This window comes from Nerophis ophidion, linkage group LG22, assembly GCF_033978795.1.
Source record: "Nerophis ophidion isolate RoL-2023_Sa linkage group LG22, RoL_Noph_v1.0, whole genome shotgun sequence".
Classification (NCBI taxonomy): Eukaryota; Metazoa; Chordata; class Actinopteri; order Syngnathiformes; family Syngnathidae; genus Nerophis; species Nerophis ophidion.
In genome coordinates, this window is record NC_084632.1 from 39,995,670 (window position 1) to 40,012,610 (window position 16,941).

The 16,941-nt window shown below is 42.5% G+C and overlaps 1 protein-coding gene and 1 long non-coding RNA gene across 6 annotated transcripts in view; one reads left to right on the forward strand and one right to left on the reverse strand.

Moving 5' to 3' along the window:
• LOC133540853 (uncharacterized) overlaps positions 1-4,748 on the forward strand; it is a 31,332-nt gene extending 26,584 nt beyond the window's left edge. Inside the window, exon 5 of the long non-coding RNA XR_009803741.1 lies at positions 4,135-4,748. This is a non-coding gene — a long non-coding RNA (uncharacterized LOC133540853). The remainder of the gene's footprint in view (positions 1-4,134) is intronic.
• Positions 1-16,941, reverse strand: part of bcar3 (BCAR3 adaptor protein, NSP family member) — a 189,569-nt gene that overhangs the window by 22,859 nt on the left and 149,769 nt on the right. For all 5 annotated transcript variants that reach the window (XM_061883825.1, XM_061883823.1, XM_061883824.1 and 2 more), the window contains 3 exons: positions 14,087-14,221; positions 12,113-12,307; positions 8,178-8,716 (listed from right to left, as the gene is read on the reverse strand). In XM_061883825.1, the coding sequence (XP_061739809.1) occupies positions 8,178-8,716; positions 12,113-12,307; positions 14,087-14,221 (869 nt within the window). The remainder of the gene's footprint in view (positions 1-8,177; positions 8,717-12,112; positions 12,308-14,086; positions 14,222-16,941) is intronic.

Below are 16,941 nucleotides of genomic sequence, written 5' to 3' on the forward strand. Positions count from 1 at the left end.
TCCTTAGAGCTCCTGGGTCTCAGTCACTAAATTGTTAAAAATAAGTCAAATTATTATTATTATTTTTTATTGAATGCTTACAGTGAATCTCTATATCAACTTGAGGTTGATATAAAGTAAAACAAATAAGGTTTTATGCCTTTTCTGTCAAAGACAACTTTGTTTTTTATAGTAAAACTGAAATATGCAGTATTTAGATGGATAGATAGATAGTACTTTATTGATTCTTTTAGTAGAGTTCCTTTATTTAGCAATTAAAACCCCTCATAAATCAATAATGCAGGACGCCATTGATTTTAATGATTTAATATTTTTGAGTAATCACAGTGACAAGTTAAATAAAATCCTACTAAATATATTTGAGATCCGAAAGGTTCCCCACTCATAAAGTGATACGTTTTTATTAGTCTTTTTTTTTTTTTAAACTTTTAACACTTAAATTTCAAGATCAACTTCCGATATATCTGTCGATTTTAAGTTTGAACTATTATTTTGTTTGTTTTATGCTCTTTTGTGAAAACGTTGATGTTTTTTATATGGCAACCACACAACATATGCAACATTTTTTCCACATAAAACATTTTAAAGTGATCATTTTTAAGTAATAACAGATTTTTTTTCTCCTTTTTTTTGGAGCAATGGAAAAAAAATAAAAATAAAGACAGAAGGAAAAAAAACTGCCTGCATGGCAGCTTTGTCTCAACATTGCCACTTTTTCTCATTAGATTTCACCTCATTCCACTTAAAAAAAATTTTTTTTTAAATTTTTGCAATACTATCAATTTTGCAATTTTTGCAGAATGTGTGGCTGGCCGGTAAACGATTAGCTGCGGGCCACAAATGGCCCCCCGGGCCACACTTTGGACACCCCTGGGCTATGTCTACACTAAGCCTTATAACCGCTTCAACAAATAATTTTGTAGCCTAAGCCCCGTTTCAGCCACGCTAAACCAGTGTTTATGGACAATTTTTTACACGGGTAAGCGCGCCGTGTATTTCTTGAATCTCCGGCTCTTAGCTTTGTGTGGACTCATTGATCGTTCACAAACTGAGTTCGGAGAGGAAGTGACGCCAGAAAGAACACGGCACAGCCAGCTTCATAATAAAGCGGTTTGATAAATCGGAGCTAACCCCCGGAAATATGGAGGACATGCCCGTGTTTCTCCTTCCTTCTGTACGGACGCTTGTGGAAATCCCACCTGAATACCTTAAGACAGGGGTCGGCAACCCAAAATGTTGAAAGAGCTAATATACAAAAACAAATCTGTCTGGAGCCGCAAACAATTAAAAGCCATATTACATATAGATAGTGTGTCATGAGATATAAATTGAATTAACAGCACTTAAAGGAAACCAAATGAGCTCAAATATAGCTACAAATGAGGCATAATGATGCAATATGTACATATAGCTAGCCTAAATAGCATGTTAGCATCGATTAGCTTGCAGTGACCAAATATGTCTGATTAGCACTCCACACAAGTCAATAACATCAACAAAACTCATGCACAATGTTAATAAGTTAGGTGGACAAAATGAGACAGAAAAAGAAGTGGCATAAAACACGTCCTAGAAAGTCGGAGAAAGTTATACATGTCAAGCAGGGGTCAGCAACCTTTTTGAAAGCAAGAGCTACTTCTTGGGTACTGATTAATGCCAAGGGCTACCAGTTTGATACACAATTAAATAAATTGCCAGAAATAGCCAATTTGCTCAACTTACCTTTAATAAATAAATCTATATATATATAAAAAAAATGGGTATTTCTGTCTGTCATTCCGTCGTACATTTTTGTTCCTTTTACGGAAGGTTTTTTGTCGAGAATAAATGATGAAAAAAACCACTTAATTGAACGGTTTAAAAGAAGAAAAACAGGAAAAAAATTAAAATAAAATTTTGAAACATAGTTGATCTTCAATTTCGACTCTTTAAAATTCAAAATTTAACCGAAAAAAAGAAGAGAAAAACTAGCTAATTCGAATCTTTTTGAAAAAATTTAAAAAAGAATTTATGGAACATCATTAGTTATTTTTCCTGATTAAGATTATTTTAGAATTTTGATGACATGTTTTAAATAGGTTAAAATCCAATCTGCAGTTTGTTAGAATATATAACAAATTGGACCAAGCTATATTTCTAACAAAGACAAATCATTATTTCTTCTAGATTTTCCAGAAATAAAATTTTAAAAGAAATTCAAAAGACTTTGAAATAAGATTTAAATTTGAATGTTAATCACAATAAGTTTGAAGAAACATTTCACAAATATTCTTCGTCGAAAAAAAAGAAGCTAAAATGAAGAATTGAATTAAAATGTATTTATTATTCTTTACAATAAAAAATAAATTTACTTGAACATTGATTTAAATTGTCAGGAAAGAAGAGGACGGAATTTAAAAGGTAAAAAGGTATACGTGTTTAAAAATCCTAAAATCATTTTTAAGGTTGTATATTTTCTCTAAAATTGTCTTTCTGAAAGTTATAAGAAGCAAAGTAAAAAAATAAATGAATTTATTTAAACAAGTGAAGACCAAGTCTTTAAAATATTTTCTTGGAATTTCAAATTCTATTTGAGTTTTGTCTCTCTTAGAATTAAAAATGTCGAGCAAAGCGAGACCAGCTTGCTAGTAAATAAATACAATTTCAAAAATAGATGCAGCTCACTGGTAAGTGCTGCTATTTGAGCTATTTTTAGAACAGGCCAGCGGGGGACTCATCTGGTCCTTACGGGCGACCTGTTGACCGTTGGTGACCCCTGATGTAAACAAACCACGATGAGTTTAAGGACCGCCAAAATTAGTAGGACAAAACGGCGCTCGCCAAATACTCGAATCAGTGAAGCATGTTTAAAGGGGAACATTATCAGCAGACCTATGTAAGCGTCAATATATACCTTGATGGTGCAGAAAAAAGACCATATATTTTTTTAACCGATTTCCGAATTCTAAATGGGTGAATTTGGGCGAATTAAACGCCTTTCTGTTTATAACTCTTTTTGCGATGACGTCAGAATGTGACGTCGCCGAGGTAACACAGTCGCCATTTTCATTTTCAACACATTGTAAATATTGGGTCTCAGCTCTGTTATTTTCCGACTATTTTTTGGAACCTTGGAGACATCATGCCTCGTCGGTGTGTTGTCGGAGGGTGTAACAACACTAACAGGGAGGGATTCAAGTTGCACCACTGGCCCAAAGATGCGAAAATGTCTGCCGCCAGACCCCCATTGAATGTGCCGGAGTGTCTCCACATTTTACCGGCGATGGCAGACATGGCACAGAGATGTATGGATAACCTGCAGCTGCATTTGCAACGATAGTCAACGAAATCACAAAGGTGAGTTTTGTTGATGTTGACTTATGTGCTAATCACACATATTTGGTCGCGGCGTGATTGCCAGCTAATCGATGCTAACATGCTATTTACCGGCGGTGCTAAAGCAGACATGGCACAGAGATGTATGGATAACCTGTAGATGCATTTGCAACTATATTACGTTTCCTTCCACCCACATTTAATGCGAAACAAACACTTACCAATCGACGGATTTAAGTTGCTCCAGTGTCACAAGATGCGAAAGTCCCGATTGTTTGGTCCGCACATTTTACCGGCGATGCTAACGCAGCTATTCGGCCATGCTATGGCTATGAATAGCGTCAATAGCTATTCGCTCAATAGCTTCAGTTTCTTCTTCAATACTTTCATACTCCAACCATCCGTTTCAATACATGCGTAATCTGTTGAATCGCTTAAGCCGCTGAAATCCGAGTTTGAATCCGAGCTAATAGCAATGTGCTATTCGCCATTGTTTGTTTACATTGGCCGCACTGTGTGACGTCACAGAGAAATGGACAGTCGCATCGCAAATAGCGAAAATAAAGCACTTTAAAGCTTTTTTTTAGGGATATTCGGAGACTGGTAAAATAAAAATAAAAACTTCAAAAAATACAACATGCCACTGGGAACTGATTTTTATTGATTTTAACCCTTTTGAAATTGTGATAATGTTCCCCTTTAATAAAAACAGTGTGCTTCATAAAAATTAGGTAGGTTTGTGTCATGTTTGTCCTCCTGCAGAAACCATATTAAAACAAAAAATTTATTTTTTTCCCCTCATTTTTTTCCATTTTTCAGACATTTTTGAAAAATCTCCAGAGAGCCACCAGGGCGGCGCTAAAAAGCCGCGGGTTGCCGACCCCCGTCTTAAGAGAAAGAGATTGCAGCTATTTGGGATACAACACTTCTCAGACGGCAAGAGAACTTTCCAATGTCCAGGTCTGCTGTGATTCTTACCGAAAAACTTTGTCCATTTTTCGAAGGAGAGTCAACCAGAATGCGGGCTCCCCTGGATGTGATAAAAAAAAACGGTAGCGTGTGCTTTGTATTACCTGGCAGACGAGGAAAACGGCGAAGTCATTTGTCATTTGACATCAGTATTGTCCGCCGTGTATGTCACGGACTCAACGTCTAGGTCCAGAGTTTATAAAGTCACCAAAAAGGATTGGACCAGAGAGCCTACTGACCAACTAGAGCCTGCAGTGCCTCAGACTGGAAGTCGATAACGGGAGTGGTGAGGACGGCGAAACAGATCATCAAGACTCTGTAACGTATTATTTTCGGGTCTCCCCATGTCTAGCATTAAAAGATTACAGTTGGTACAAAATGCGGCTGCTAGACTTTTGACAAGAACAAGAAAGTTTGATCACATTACACCTGTACTGTATATACCTTTATATACATATATACATACATATATACCTGTACTGTATATACCTTTATATACATATATACATACATATATACCTGTACTGTATATACCTTTATATACATATATACATACATATATACCTGTACTGTATATACCTTTATATACATATATACATACATATATACCTGTACTGTATATACCTTTATATACATATATACATACATATATACCTGTACTGTATATACCTTTATATACATATATACATACATATATACCTGTACTGTATATACCTTTATATACATATATACATACATATACACCTGTACTGGCTCACCTACACTGGCTTCCTGTGCACTTAAGATGTGATTTTAAGGTTTTACTACTTACGTATAAAATACTACACGGTCTAGCTCCATCCTATCTTGCCGATTGTATTGTACCATATGTCCCGGCAAGAAATCTGCATTCAAAAGACTCCGGCTTATTAGTGATTCCTAGAGCCCAAAAAAAGTCTGCGGGCTATAGAGCGTTTTCCGTTCGGGCTCCAGTACTCTGGAATGCCCTCCCGGTAACAGTTCGAGATGCTACCTCAGTAGAAGCATTTAAGTCTCACCTTAAAACTCATCTGTATACTCTAGCCTTTAAATAGACCTCCTTTTTAGACCAGTTGATCTGCCGCTTCTTTTCTTTCTCCTATGTCCCCCCCTCCCTTGTGGAGGGGGTCCGGTCCGATGACCATGGATGAAGTACTGGCTGTCCAGAGTCGAGACCCAGGATGGACCGCTCGCCTGTATCGGTTGGGGACATCTCTACGCTGCTGATGCGCCTCCGCTTGAGATTGTTTCCTGTGGACGGGACTCTCGCTGCTGTCTTGGATCCGCTTGAACTGAACTCTCGCGGCTGTGTTGGAGCCACTATGGATTGAACTTTCACAGTATCATGTTAGACCCGCTCGACATCCATTGCTTTCGGTCCCCTAGGGAGGTTGGGGGTTGGCCACATCTGAGGTCCTCTCCAAGGTTTCTCATAGTCAGCATTGTCACTGGCGTCCCACTGGATGTGAATTCTCCCTGCCCACTGGGTGTGAGTTTTCCTTGCTCTTTTGTGGGTTCTTCCGAGGATGTCGTAGTCGTAATGATTTGTGCAGTCCTTTGAGACATTTGTGATTTGGGGCTATATAAATAAACATTGATTGATTGATTGAAGACTCCCCTTCCTCCAATCCAGGAGATCGCAAAAAGCCGCTGCCTGACCAGGGCTCAGAAAATCTGCAGAGACTCCTCCCACCCCCACCAAGGACTGTTCTCACTGCTGGACTCTAGAAAGAGGTTCCGCAGCCTCCGTAGCAGAACCTCCTGGTTCTGTAACAGCTTCTTCTCTTGAACGCATCATAATAATAATCTCAATTCCCCCCCAAAATGGGTTTTCTGGCTGGAATATAAGGACAATAAAACATACATCCATATATGTGGATGCATATGCAAAAGTGCAATATATTTATATTGTGGGTCTTAAACGGTGGCATTGTTGTGTGAGGATACAGACAAAGTTAGGTGTGACTTACCCTGGATAACATTATCCAGCTTAGTGTAAACGGGGCCTAAGTGCTACAAAATCATTGTTTGATGTCATCTAACAAAGTTACATTGTAGTACACATTTATTTACAAACCCTGTTTCTATATCAGTTTGGAAATTGTGTTAGATGTAAATATAAACAGAATACAATGATTTGCAAATCATTTTCAACCCATATTCAGTTGAATATGCTACAAAGACAACATATTTAAAGTTCAAACTGATAAACATTTTTTTTGTTGTTGCAAAAAATCATTAACTTTAGAATTTGATTCCAGCAACATTTGACAAAGAAGTTGGGAAAGGTGGCAATAAATACTGATAAAGTTGAGGAATGCTCATCAAACACTTATTGGGAACATCCCACAGGTGTGCAGGCTAATTGGGAACAGGTGGGTGCCATGATTGGGTATAAAAACAGCTTCCCTAAAAAATGCTCAGTCTTTCACAAGAAAGGATGGGGCGAGGTACACCCCTTTGTCCACAACTGCGTGAGCAAATAGTCAAACAGTTTAAGAACAACGTTTCTCAAAGTGCAATTGCAAGAAATTTAGGGATTTCAACATCTACGCTCCATAATATCATCAAAAGGTTCAGAGAGTCTGGAGAAATCACTCCACGTAAGCAGCATGGTCGGAAACCAACATTGAATGACCGTGACCTTCGATCCCTCAAAAACCAACGTCAATTTATAAAGGATATCACCACATGGGCTCAGGACCACTTCAGAAAACCACTGTCACCAAATACAGTTTGTCGCTACATTTGTAATTGCAAGTTAAAGCTCTACGATGCAAAGCGAAAGCCATTTATCAACAACATCCAGAAACGGCGTCAGCTTCTCCGGGCCCCGAGATCATCTAAGATGGACTAATGCAAAGTGGAAAAGTGTTCTGTGGTCTGACGAGTCCACATTTCAAATTGTTTTTTGAAATATTCAACATCGTGTCATCCGGACCAAAGAGGAAGTGAACCATCCACGCAGAGTTCAAAAGCCAGCATCTGTGATGGTATGGGGGTGCATTAGTGCACAAGGCATGGGTAACTTACACATCTGAGAAGGAACCATTAATGCTGAAAGGTACATACAGGTTTTGGAACAACATATGCTGCCATCTAAGCGCCGTCTTTTTCATGGACGCCCCTGCTTATTTCAGCAAGACATTGCCAAGCCACGTTCAGCACGTGTTACAACAGCGTGGCTTGGTAGTAAAAGACTGCGGGTACTTTCCTGGCCCGCCTGCAGTCCAGACCTGTCTCCCATTAAAAATGTGTGGCGCATTATGAAGCGTAAAATACGACAGCGGAGACCCCGGACTGTTGAACGACTGAAGCTCTACATAAAACACGAATGGGAAAGAATTCCACTTTCAAAGCTTCAACAAATAGTTTCCTCAGTTCCCATTGAGTGTTGTTAAAAGCAAAGGTGATGTAACACAGTGGTGAACATGCCCTTTCCCAACTACTTTGGCACGTGTTGCAGCCATGAAATTCCAAGTTAATTATTAGTTTATGAGTTTGAACATCAAATATGTTGTCTTTGTAGTTCATTCAACTGAATATGGGTTGAAAAGGATTTGCAAATCATTGTATTCTGTTTATATTTACATCGAACACAATTTCCCAACTCATATGGAAACAGGGTTTGTACAAGCAGGATGTGACAATTAAGTGTCCAAAAATCCCCCCGAGAGTTCAGCAACAACAACAAGCTGCATTTGGCAGCAGAAAGCTGACATGAGGGGAAAAAAAGCCAAGACTGGTTGGTCAGTATTCAAAGGGCGGTCTGAGGCTTTAGATGTGGTTTGACAAATATGCTCGGCGCTGACTTGGAATGACGCGTAAAGGTTGAGGTCAGGCTTTTTAGGCGCTATGTTGATGAGTTTGCTTACCTGGCAGTCCACCATCAGCAGGTGTCTGGCTATGCTGTGGTGGTTGTGGCTCAGCAGCAGCTCCTTGGCTCTCTTCAAGACCAACATCTCCAGCGGTTTGTTTTCCGCGGGCAGAAGTCGAGAGTTGAACTCCGTTGGCCGGAACGCCGACTCCGTCTCCAGCACGGGTCTCAGAAAAAGGCTCCTCTTCTCACCCCCTTCGTCCCCCCCCTCCTCCTCTTCTTCGTCGCTGGTGTTTTCCAAAGCGGCAATGGCGTGGTGGTAGGAGCTTCTGTCCATCCCCCGCCGGCCGCCCGCCGGCTCCCCCTCGCCCACCGTGCCGCCGACCTCCCCCTCTTGCCTCAATCTCTCAACATAGCTGCACGGCAGCTGCTCGAGTTCATGGGCGTTGTCTGAGGAGGTCGGGTTGTTCCATTCCAGCGGGCTGCAGGGCCTGAGGTCTGCAGGAGCGGGTGGTAGGCGTTCAAAGTCTGGGTATGGGATCGGTGGAACTGCACAGCTGGAGAAGCCGGAGTCGGGGTGGGTATGCTTCACTGGATCTGTGGGAGAACATTTATTACTGGACACATTATGCTCCAATTTGATGACTGTACTATATTTCACAATGTTCATCACATTTGTACGGGGGTTCTATGTAGGGCAGGGGTGTCCAAACTTTTTCCACACAGAAAACCTAAGCATCCATCCATCCATCCATCCATCATCTTCCGCTTATCCGAGGTCGGGTCGCGGGGGCAACAGCCTAAGCAGGGAAACCCAGACTTCCCTCTCCCCAGCCACTTCGTCTAGCTCTTCCCGGGGGATCCCGAGGCGTTCCCAGGCCAGCCGGGAGACATAGTCTTCCCAACGTGTCCTGGGTCTTTCCCGTGGCCTCCTACCGGTTGGACGTGCCCTAAACACCTCCCTAGGGAGGCGTTCGGGTGGCATCCTGACCAGATGCCCGAACCACCTCATCCAATTCCTTCACATCAAATATTCCACTTTGAAAATCCATCCATCATCTTCCGCTTATCCGAGGTCGGGTCGCGGGGGCAACAGCCTAAGCAGGGAAACCCAGACTTCCCTCTCCCCAGCCACTTCGTCTAACTCTTCCCGGGGGATCCCGAGGCGTTCCCAGGCCAGCCGGGAGACATAGTCTTCCCAACGTGTCCTGGGTCTTTCCCGTGGCCTCCTACCGGTTGGACGTGCCCTAAACACCTCCCTAGGGAGGCGTTCGGGTGGCATCCTGACCAGATGCCCGAACCACCTCATCCAATTCCTTCACATCAAATATTCCACTTTGAAAATCCATCCATCATCTTCCGCTTATCCGAGGTCGGGTCGCGGGGGCAACAGCCTAAGCAGGGAAACCCAGACTTCCCTCTCCCCAGCCACTTCGTCTAGCTCTTCCCGGGGGATCCCGAGGCGTTCCCAGGCCAGCCGGGAGACATAGTCTTCCCAACGTGTCCTGGGTCTTTCCCGTGGCCTCCTACCGGTTGGACGTGCCCTAAACACCTCCCTAGGGAGGCGTTCGGGTGGCATCCTGACCAGATGCCCGAACCACCTCATCCAATTCCTTCACATCAAATATTCCACTTTGAAAATCCATCCATCATCTTCCGCTTATCCGAGGTCGGGTCGCGGGGGCAACAGCCTAAGCAGGGAAACCCAGACTCCCCTCTCCCCAGCCACTTCGTCTAGCTCTTCCCAGGGGATCCCGAGGCGTTCCCAGGCCAGCCGGGAGACATAGTCTTCCTAACGTGTCCTGGGTCTTCCCCGTGGCCTCCTACCGGTTGGACGTGCCCTAAACACCTCCCTAGGGAGGCGTTCGGGTGGCATCCTGACCAGATGCCCGAACCACCTCATCTGGCTCCTCTCGATGTGAAGGAGCAGCGGCTTTACTTTGAGTTCCTCCCGGATGACAGAGCTTCTCACCCTATCTCTAAGGGAGAGACCCAAACTCATTTCGGCCGCTTGTACCCGTGATCTTATCCTTTCGGTCATGACCCAAAGCTCATGACCATAGGTGAGGATGGGAACGTAGATCGACCGGTAAATTAAATGGGTTGTACTTGTATAGCGCTTTTCTACCTTCAAGGTACTCAAAGCGCTTTGACACTACTTCCACATTCACCCATTCACACACACATTCACACACTGATGGAGGGAGCTGCCATGCAAGGCGCCAACCAGCACCCATCAGGAGCAAGGGTGAAGTGTCTTGCTCTGGACACAACGGACGTGACGAGGTTGGTACTAGGTGGGATTTGAACCAGGGACCCTCGGGTTGCGCACGGCCACTCTAAAACTGCGCCACGCCGTCCCTTTAATTGAGAGCTTTGCCTTCCGGCTCAGCTCCTTCTTCACCACAACGGATCGGTACAACGTCCGCATTACTGAAGACGCCGCACCGATCCGCCTGTCGATCTCACCATCCACTCTTCCCCCACTAAGCATGCGGGGCCAATTTGATATTTTTCATTTTCAAACCATAACAAAATATATGGAATTTTTTTTAAATCCTTAGGGCTCCTGGGGAGCATAGAGGGTCTCAGTCACTAAAATGTTAAAAATAAGTCAAATTATTATTTCATCCCTCCATTTTCTACCGCTTATTCCCTTTTTGGGGAGGCGGGCGCCTATCTCAGCTGCAATCGGGCGGAAGGCGGGGTACACCCTGGACAAGTCGCCACCTCATCGCAGGGCCAACACAGATAGACAGACAACATTCACACACTAGGGACCATTTAGTGTTGCCAATCAACTTATCCCCAGGTGTTAACATTTTTTATTCAATGCTTAGAGTAAATCTCTATATCAACTTGAGGTTGATATAAAGTAAAACAAATAAGGTTTTATGGCTTTTTTTGTCAAAGACAACTTTATAGTAAAACAGAAATATGCAGTATTTAGATAAATAAATAGTACTTTATTGAGTCCTTCAGGAGAGTTCCTTTATTTAGCAATTAAAGCCCTCAAAGATCAATAATAATAATAATAATAATAATCAATAACACCATTGATTTTAATTTTTTAATATTTTTGCGTATTAACAGTGAAAATTTAAATAAAATCCTACTAAATACGCAGTGGGAGAGTGGCCGTGCGCAACCCGAGGGTCACTGGTTCAAATCCCACCTAGAACCAACCTCGTCCTGTCCGTTGTGTCCTGAGCAAGACACTTCACCCTTGCTCCTGATGGGTGCTGGTTGGCGCCTTGCATGGCAGCTCCCTCCATCAGTGTGTGAATGTGTGTGTGAATGGGTAAATGTGGAAGTAGTGTCAAAGTGCTTTGAGTACCTTGAAGGTAGAAAAGCGCTATACAAGTACAACCCATTTATCATTTATTGATAAATATATTTGCAATCCGAAAAGTTCCCCACTCATAAAGTGATGCATTTTTATTAGTTATTTTTTTTAACTTTTAACACGTAAATTTCAAGATCAACTTTCCGATATATCTGTCGATTTTATGTTTGAACTATTATTTGTTTTATGCTCTTTGGGCCCTGCGATGAGGTGGCGACTTGTCCAGGGTGTACCCCGCCTTCCGCCCGATTGTAGCTGAGATAGGCGCCAGCGCCCCCCGCGACCCCGAAAGGGAATAAGCGGTAGAAAATGGATGGATGGATGGTCAAAACTTTGATGTTTTTATACGGCAACCACACAACATATGCGATATTTTTTCCACATAAATCATTTTAAAGTGATCATTTTAAGTAATAATTCAATACAACATAGATTGTTTTGTCCTTTTTTTTTTTGACCAATGGAAAGAAACATTTTTGCCACAAGTCTTTCCACCCACTCAACCCTCCCTTCCCCGCAAGTGTGAAAGTTTCCACGTACTTTTTCAAGTGGAAATGCTGTGAAGCGTACGAGACCGTTTAGTTTCAGACTACTGTCTTGTGATGCGAGCATCATTGCATCGACATCAAAACAAACGGAGAAATTACCTCCGAGCCGCCACGAGCTGACATGAGTGTCCACGCACGAAGAGTCCAGAGTGGTAGATGAGGGGTCTGTGACGGTGGTAGAGGGACCCGGGAGCTGGAGGCAGGGGAAACGAGGCAACCGGGTCAGCGGGACTTTGCTGGGCTTGGGTGGAGGTTTGGGGCACAGCTGGCTGTCGGAGCCTCTGATAGGCTGACCTGCAAATATAAAACAATCAGAAAATAAGTGATTGTGGGGGTTGAGTATATATTGTAGTGTCCCGGAAGAGTTAGTGCTGGGTGTTCTGTTGTGTTACGGTGCGGATGTTCTCCCGAAATGTGTTTGTCATTCTCGTTTGGTGTGGGTTCACAGTGTGGCGCATATTTGCAACGGTGTTTAAGTTGTTTACACGGCCACTCTCAGTGTGACCTGTATGGCTGTTGACCAAGTATGCCTTGCATTCACTTGTGTTTATGAAAAGCCATAGGTATTACGTGATTAGGCCGGCACGCAAAGGCAGTGCCTTTAAGGTTTATTGGCGCTCTGTACTTCTCCCTACGTCCGTGTACCACTCAGTACAGCGGCGTTTTTAAAAGTCATAAATTTTACTTTTTTAAAACAGATACAGATAATATCCGATATTACATTTTAAAGCATTTATCGGTTTCTATGATTATGTCGATATTTTTTGGCATCACAATTAGAGATGTCCGATAATATCGGACTGTTGAAATTATCGGACATCTCTAATTGTGATGCCAAAACATTTCGTCATAATCATAGTAGTATCAACTAGATACGTGCCTGTACTTGGTATCATTACAGTGGATGTTAGGTGTAGATCCTGTTGCGTTTGGACCAGATGTTCTTCCAAGGGAATTTAAGTTGCTGGTCAATCCCAAATTCTTTTGATGACACATAAACTGAGTTTAAATGATCACCCAGAACAGAATAGGTATTTTTGCAATTTATTCCAAAGCTTTGGAGAGACCAACCTAGAAACAACACATTCAATTCACGTCACCTAGTTGATCTGAAAACATTACAGCAGTGTTGTCTTTTTCAATATGCCAATGCCCCCACCCTTCAGAACAAGTACACATGTCTATTGTTCTCCTTAGCTGAGAACAGGATGAGATAAGAAGGGAGTATTGCTACTCCTCACAATCCTAAAGCCAAGGTTAACTTGCAGTGTACCATGGACATGAGATTAAAAAATAAAAAGAGTACAAATGGAAAACATTAGCTATTTCAAATATGACTATAGAAAGAAATAACTCTTGAACATGGATATATGTAGATATCTATCACCGTCAATCCACCAATGGTGTTTATTTATAAATTGACGCCGGTGTGTAGTGAAGCATGTTTAGCTATTTGTCGTCCTGCAGGGATGATACTTGTAAGAAACTTACTTTATTCGTCGCCGTGGAAATGCGGATTAGTGATTTAGAAGTAGCTAAAACACTGCGGATGGACGTTAGCCTCTAGCTAGCTAGCCATGTCTTAGTAGCTTCACCTTTAGGTTTAGTACGCCAAAATGCATCCGTTCTCCCTTTTCTGTCTACACACTGTGTCTTCCTGTAAGTACTCGGTGATCATGTGCTGCCGAACATGCTCCTCTGCAATGACTTCGACGTGGGCGTGCGAGACCGGTAAAGTACCGAAGGTGATCAATTAGTATCGCTGTACTATACTAGTACCGGTATACCGTACAACCCTAGTGTATACACTTTAAGCCTTACCAACATGGAAAAGAGGAAACCTCTGATAACGAATTCAACGCTTGACTTAGCTGTCTCTTACAATTTAATATGTGACTTGAGCAAACAATACCATTTTTAATTTCCTATTCATACGCAAGCCGGGGCAGGAAATTAAAGGGCTTCTTCGAACGAACCAACGACTGTGTTTGCTTCCTTCAGAGTGACGTCTTATGTAAGAGCTTATTTCTGGATCCGGTGTATTGGCGTTTTGTTTCACCTCAATGCTCTGACCTGCTAGTGACTCTGCCAACCTCCTCGTGACGGATGGACTCAGCAATGGCTCGCTGCCCGTACGAAACACCGGAGACTTGGCATTTAGGCTCTGGAGAAGGGGGTCTGATGGATGCTGGTGCTGGGGTTTGGATCCTGGGGTCGGGAAAAGAACGTGTTTGACATTAGAACGGAGGAAACACACACATTTAAGGAGGACAAGAGATGCACAAACCCCAAAAATCGTAAATAAAAAGAGAATATAATGATTTGCAAATCCTGTTCAAACTATATTCAATTGAATAGACTGCAAAGACAAGACACTTAACGATCGAACTGGAATTTGATGCCTGCAACGTGGGTCCAAAAAGCTGGCACAAGTGGCAAAAAGACCGAGAAAGTTGAGGAACGCTCGTCAAACACTTATTTGGAACATCCCGCAGGTGAACGGGATAATTGGGAACAGGTGGGTGCCGTGAAATGCTCGGTCATTCACCAGCAAGGATGGGGGTCAGGGTCACCACTTTATTGTCGAACACTTTAAGAACATTTCTCAACGAGCTATTGCAAGGAATTGAGGGATTTCACCATCTACGGCCCGTAATATCATCAAAGGGTTCAGAGAATCTGGAGAAATCGCTGCACGTAAGCCATGATATTACGGACCTTCGATCCCTCAGGCGGTACTGCATCAAAAAGCCACATCAGTGTGTAAAGGTTATCACCACATGGGCTCAGGAAGACTGCAGAAAACCACTGTCGGTAACTAAAGTTCGCTGCTACGTCTGTAAGTGCAAGTTAAAACTCCAATTGTCATGATCCGTTGTCCGTAACATGTTTTTGTTATGTTCTCTTAGTTTTGGACTCCCTTAGTTCCTGTTTTTGGGCACCCTTGTTTGTTTTGGTTACCATGGTTGTGTACTGTTTCCACCTGTCTCTGATTGGTGTTTGCCAGCTCAACTGCTGCCCGAGCACTAATCAGGCACTATTTAAGCCCGCCTTTTCTGATCACTCGACCTGGCGTCATTAGTAGTTTCATGCTTGTTTCATGCAATACCATAGTTCATGCTGTTTGTTGACTTCATGCCTTGCCAAGTAAGTCTTAGTTAATACATGCCACAGTTTGATGAGGTCTATAGTTTCATGTGCTAAGTTTTTTGCCTTAGCTTCCACCTGCGACAGGCACGCTTGCCTTTGTTGTTTGCCTGTTATTTTGTAGTTAGATTAATAAATATGTTCCTACCTGGAAGCCTCGTCCGGAATAGTCCGTTTGCATTCCGGGAGAACAAACCTCGCAGTAAGCTGCGAAAACCACGTCCTGACACTAATATGCAAAGCGAAAGCATTTTATCAACAACACCCAGAAATGCTGCCGGCCTCGCTGGGCCCGAGCTCATCTATGATGGACTGATGCAAAGTGGAAAAGTGTTCTATTGTCTGACGAGTACACATTTCGAATTGTTTTTGGAAACCGTAGACATGGTGTCCTCCGGACCAAAGGTATAGGCGCAAAGTTAAAAAGCCAACATCTGTGATGGTATGGGGGTATATTAGTGACCAAAGCATGGGTAACTTACACATCTGTAAAGGCACCATTAATGCTGAAATGTACTTACAGGTTTTGGAACAACATATGTTGTCATCCAAGCAACGTTATCATGGACGCCCCTGCTTATTTCAGCAAGACCATGTGGCTTGGCAACTTAAGCTGTACATCAAGCAAGAATGGGACAGAATTCCACCTGAAAAGCTTAAAAAATGTGTCTCCTCAGTTCCCAAACGTTTACAGAGTGTAATTAAAAGGAAAGGCCATGTAACACAGTGGTAAAAATGCCCCATGTGCCAACTTTTTTGCACATGTTGCTGCCATTAAATTGTAAGTTCATAATTATTTGCCCGAAAAAATGAAGTTTCTCAGTTCGAACATTAAATATTTTGTCTTTGCAGTCTATTAAATTGAATATAAGTTGAACACGCCGGATTGTAGTCAGCTGGAGGCGTGTCTTAATGAAATTAAACAATGGATGTCCGCTAACTTTTTGCAACTCAACGCCAAAAAAACGGAAATGCTGATTATCGGTCCTGCTAGACACCGAACTCTATTTAATAATACAACTCTAACATTTGACAACCAAACAATTAAACAAGGCGACACGGTAAAGAATCTGGGTATTATCTTCGACCCAACTCTCTCCTTTGAGGCAAACATTAAAAGCGTTACTAAAACGGCCTTCTTTCATCTCCGTAATATCGCTAAAATTCGCTCCATTCTGTCCACTAAAGACGCTGAGATCATTATCCATGCGTTTGTTACGTCTCGTCTCGATTACTGTAACGTATTATTTTCGGGTCTCCCCATGTCTAGCATTAAAAGATTACAGTTGGTACAAAATGCGGCTGCTAGACTTTTGACAAGAACAAGAAAGTTTGATCATATTACACCTGTACTGTATATACCTTTATATACATATATACATACATATATACCTGTACTGGCTCACCTGCACTGGCTTCCTGTGCACTTAAGATGTGACTTTAAGGTTTTACTACTTACGTATAAAATACTACACGGTCTAGCTCCATCCTATCTTGCCGATTGTATTGTACCATATGTCCCGGCAAGAAATCTGCGTTCAAAGGACTCCGGCTTGTTAGTGATTCCCAAAGCCCAAAAAAAGTCTGCGGGCTATAGAGCGTTTTCCGTTCGGGCTCCAGTACTCTGGAATGCCCTCCCGGTAACAGTTCGAGATGCCACTGTTCCCCTAGCATTCAAAAAAGCGGTTATTCATCGTCTTCTTAAAAGACCTAACCTCGATCCTGACCTCATGGTAAACTACCGACCGGTGTCTCACCTTCCCTTTATTTCAAAAATCCTT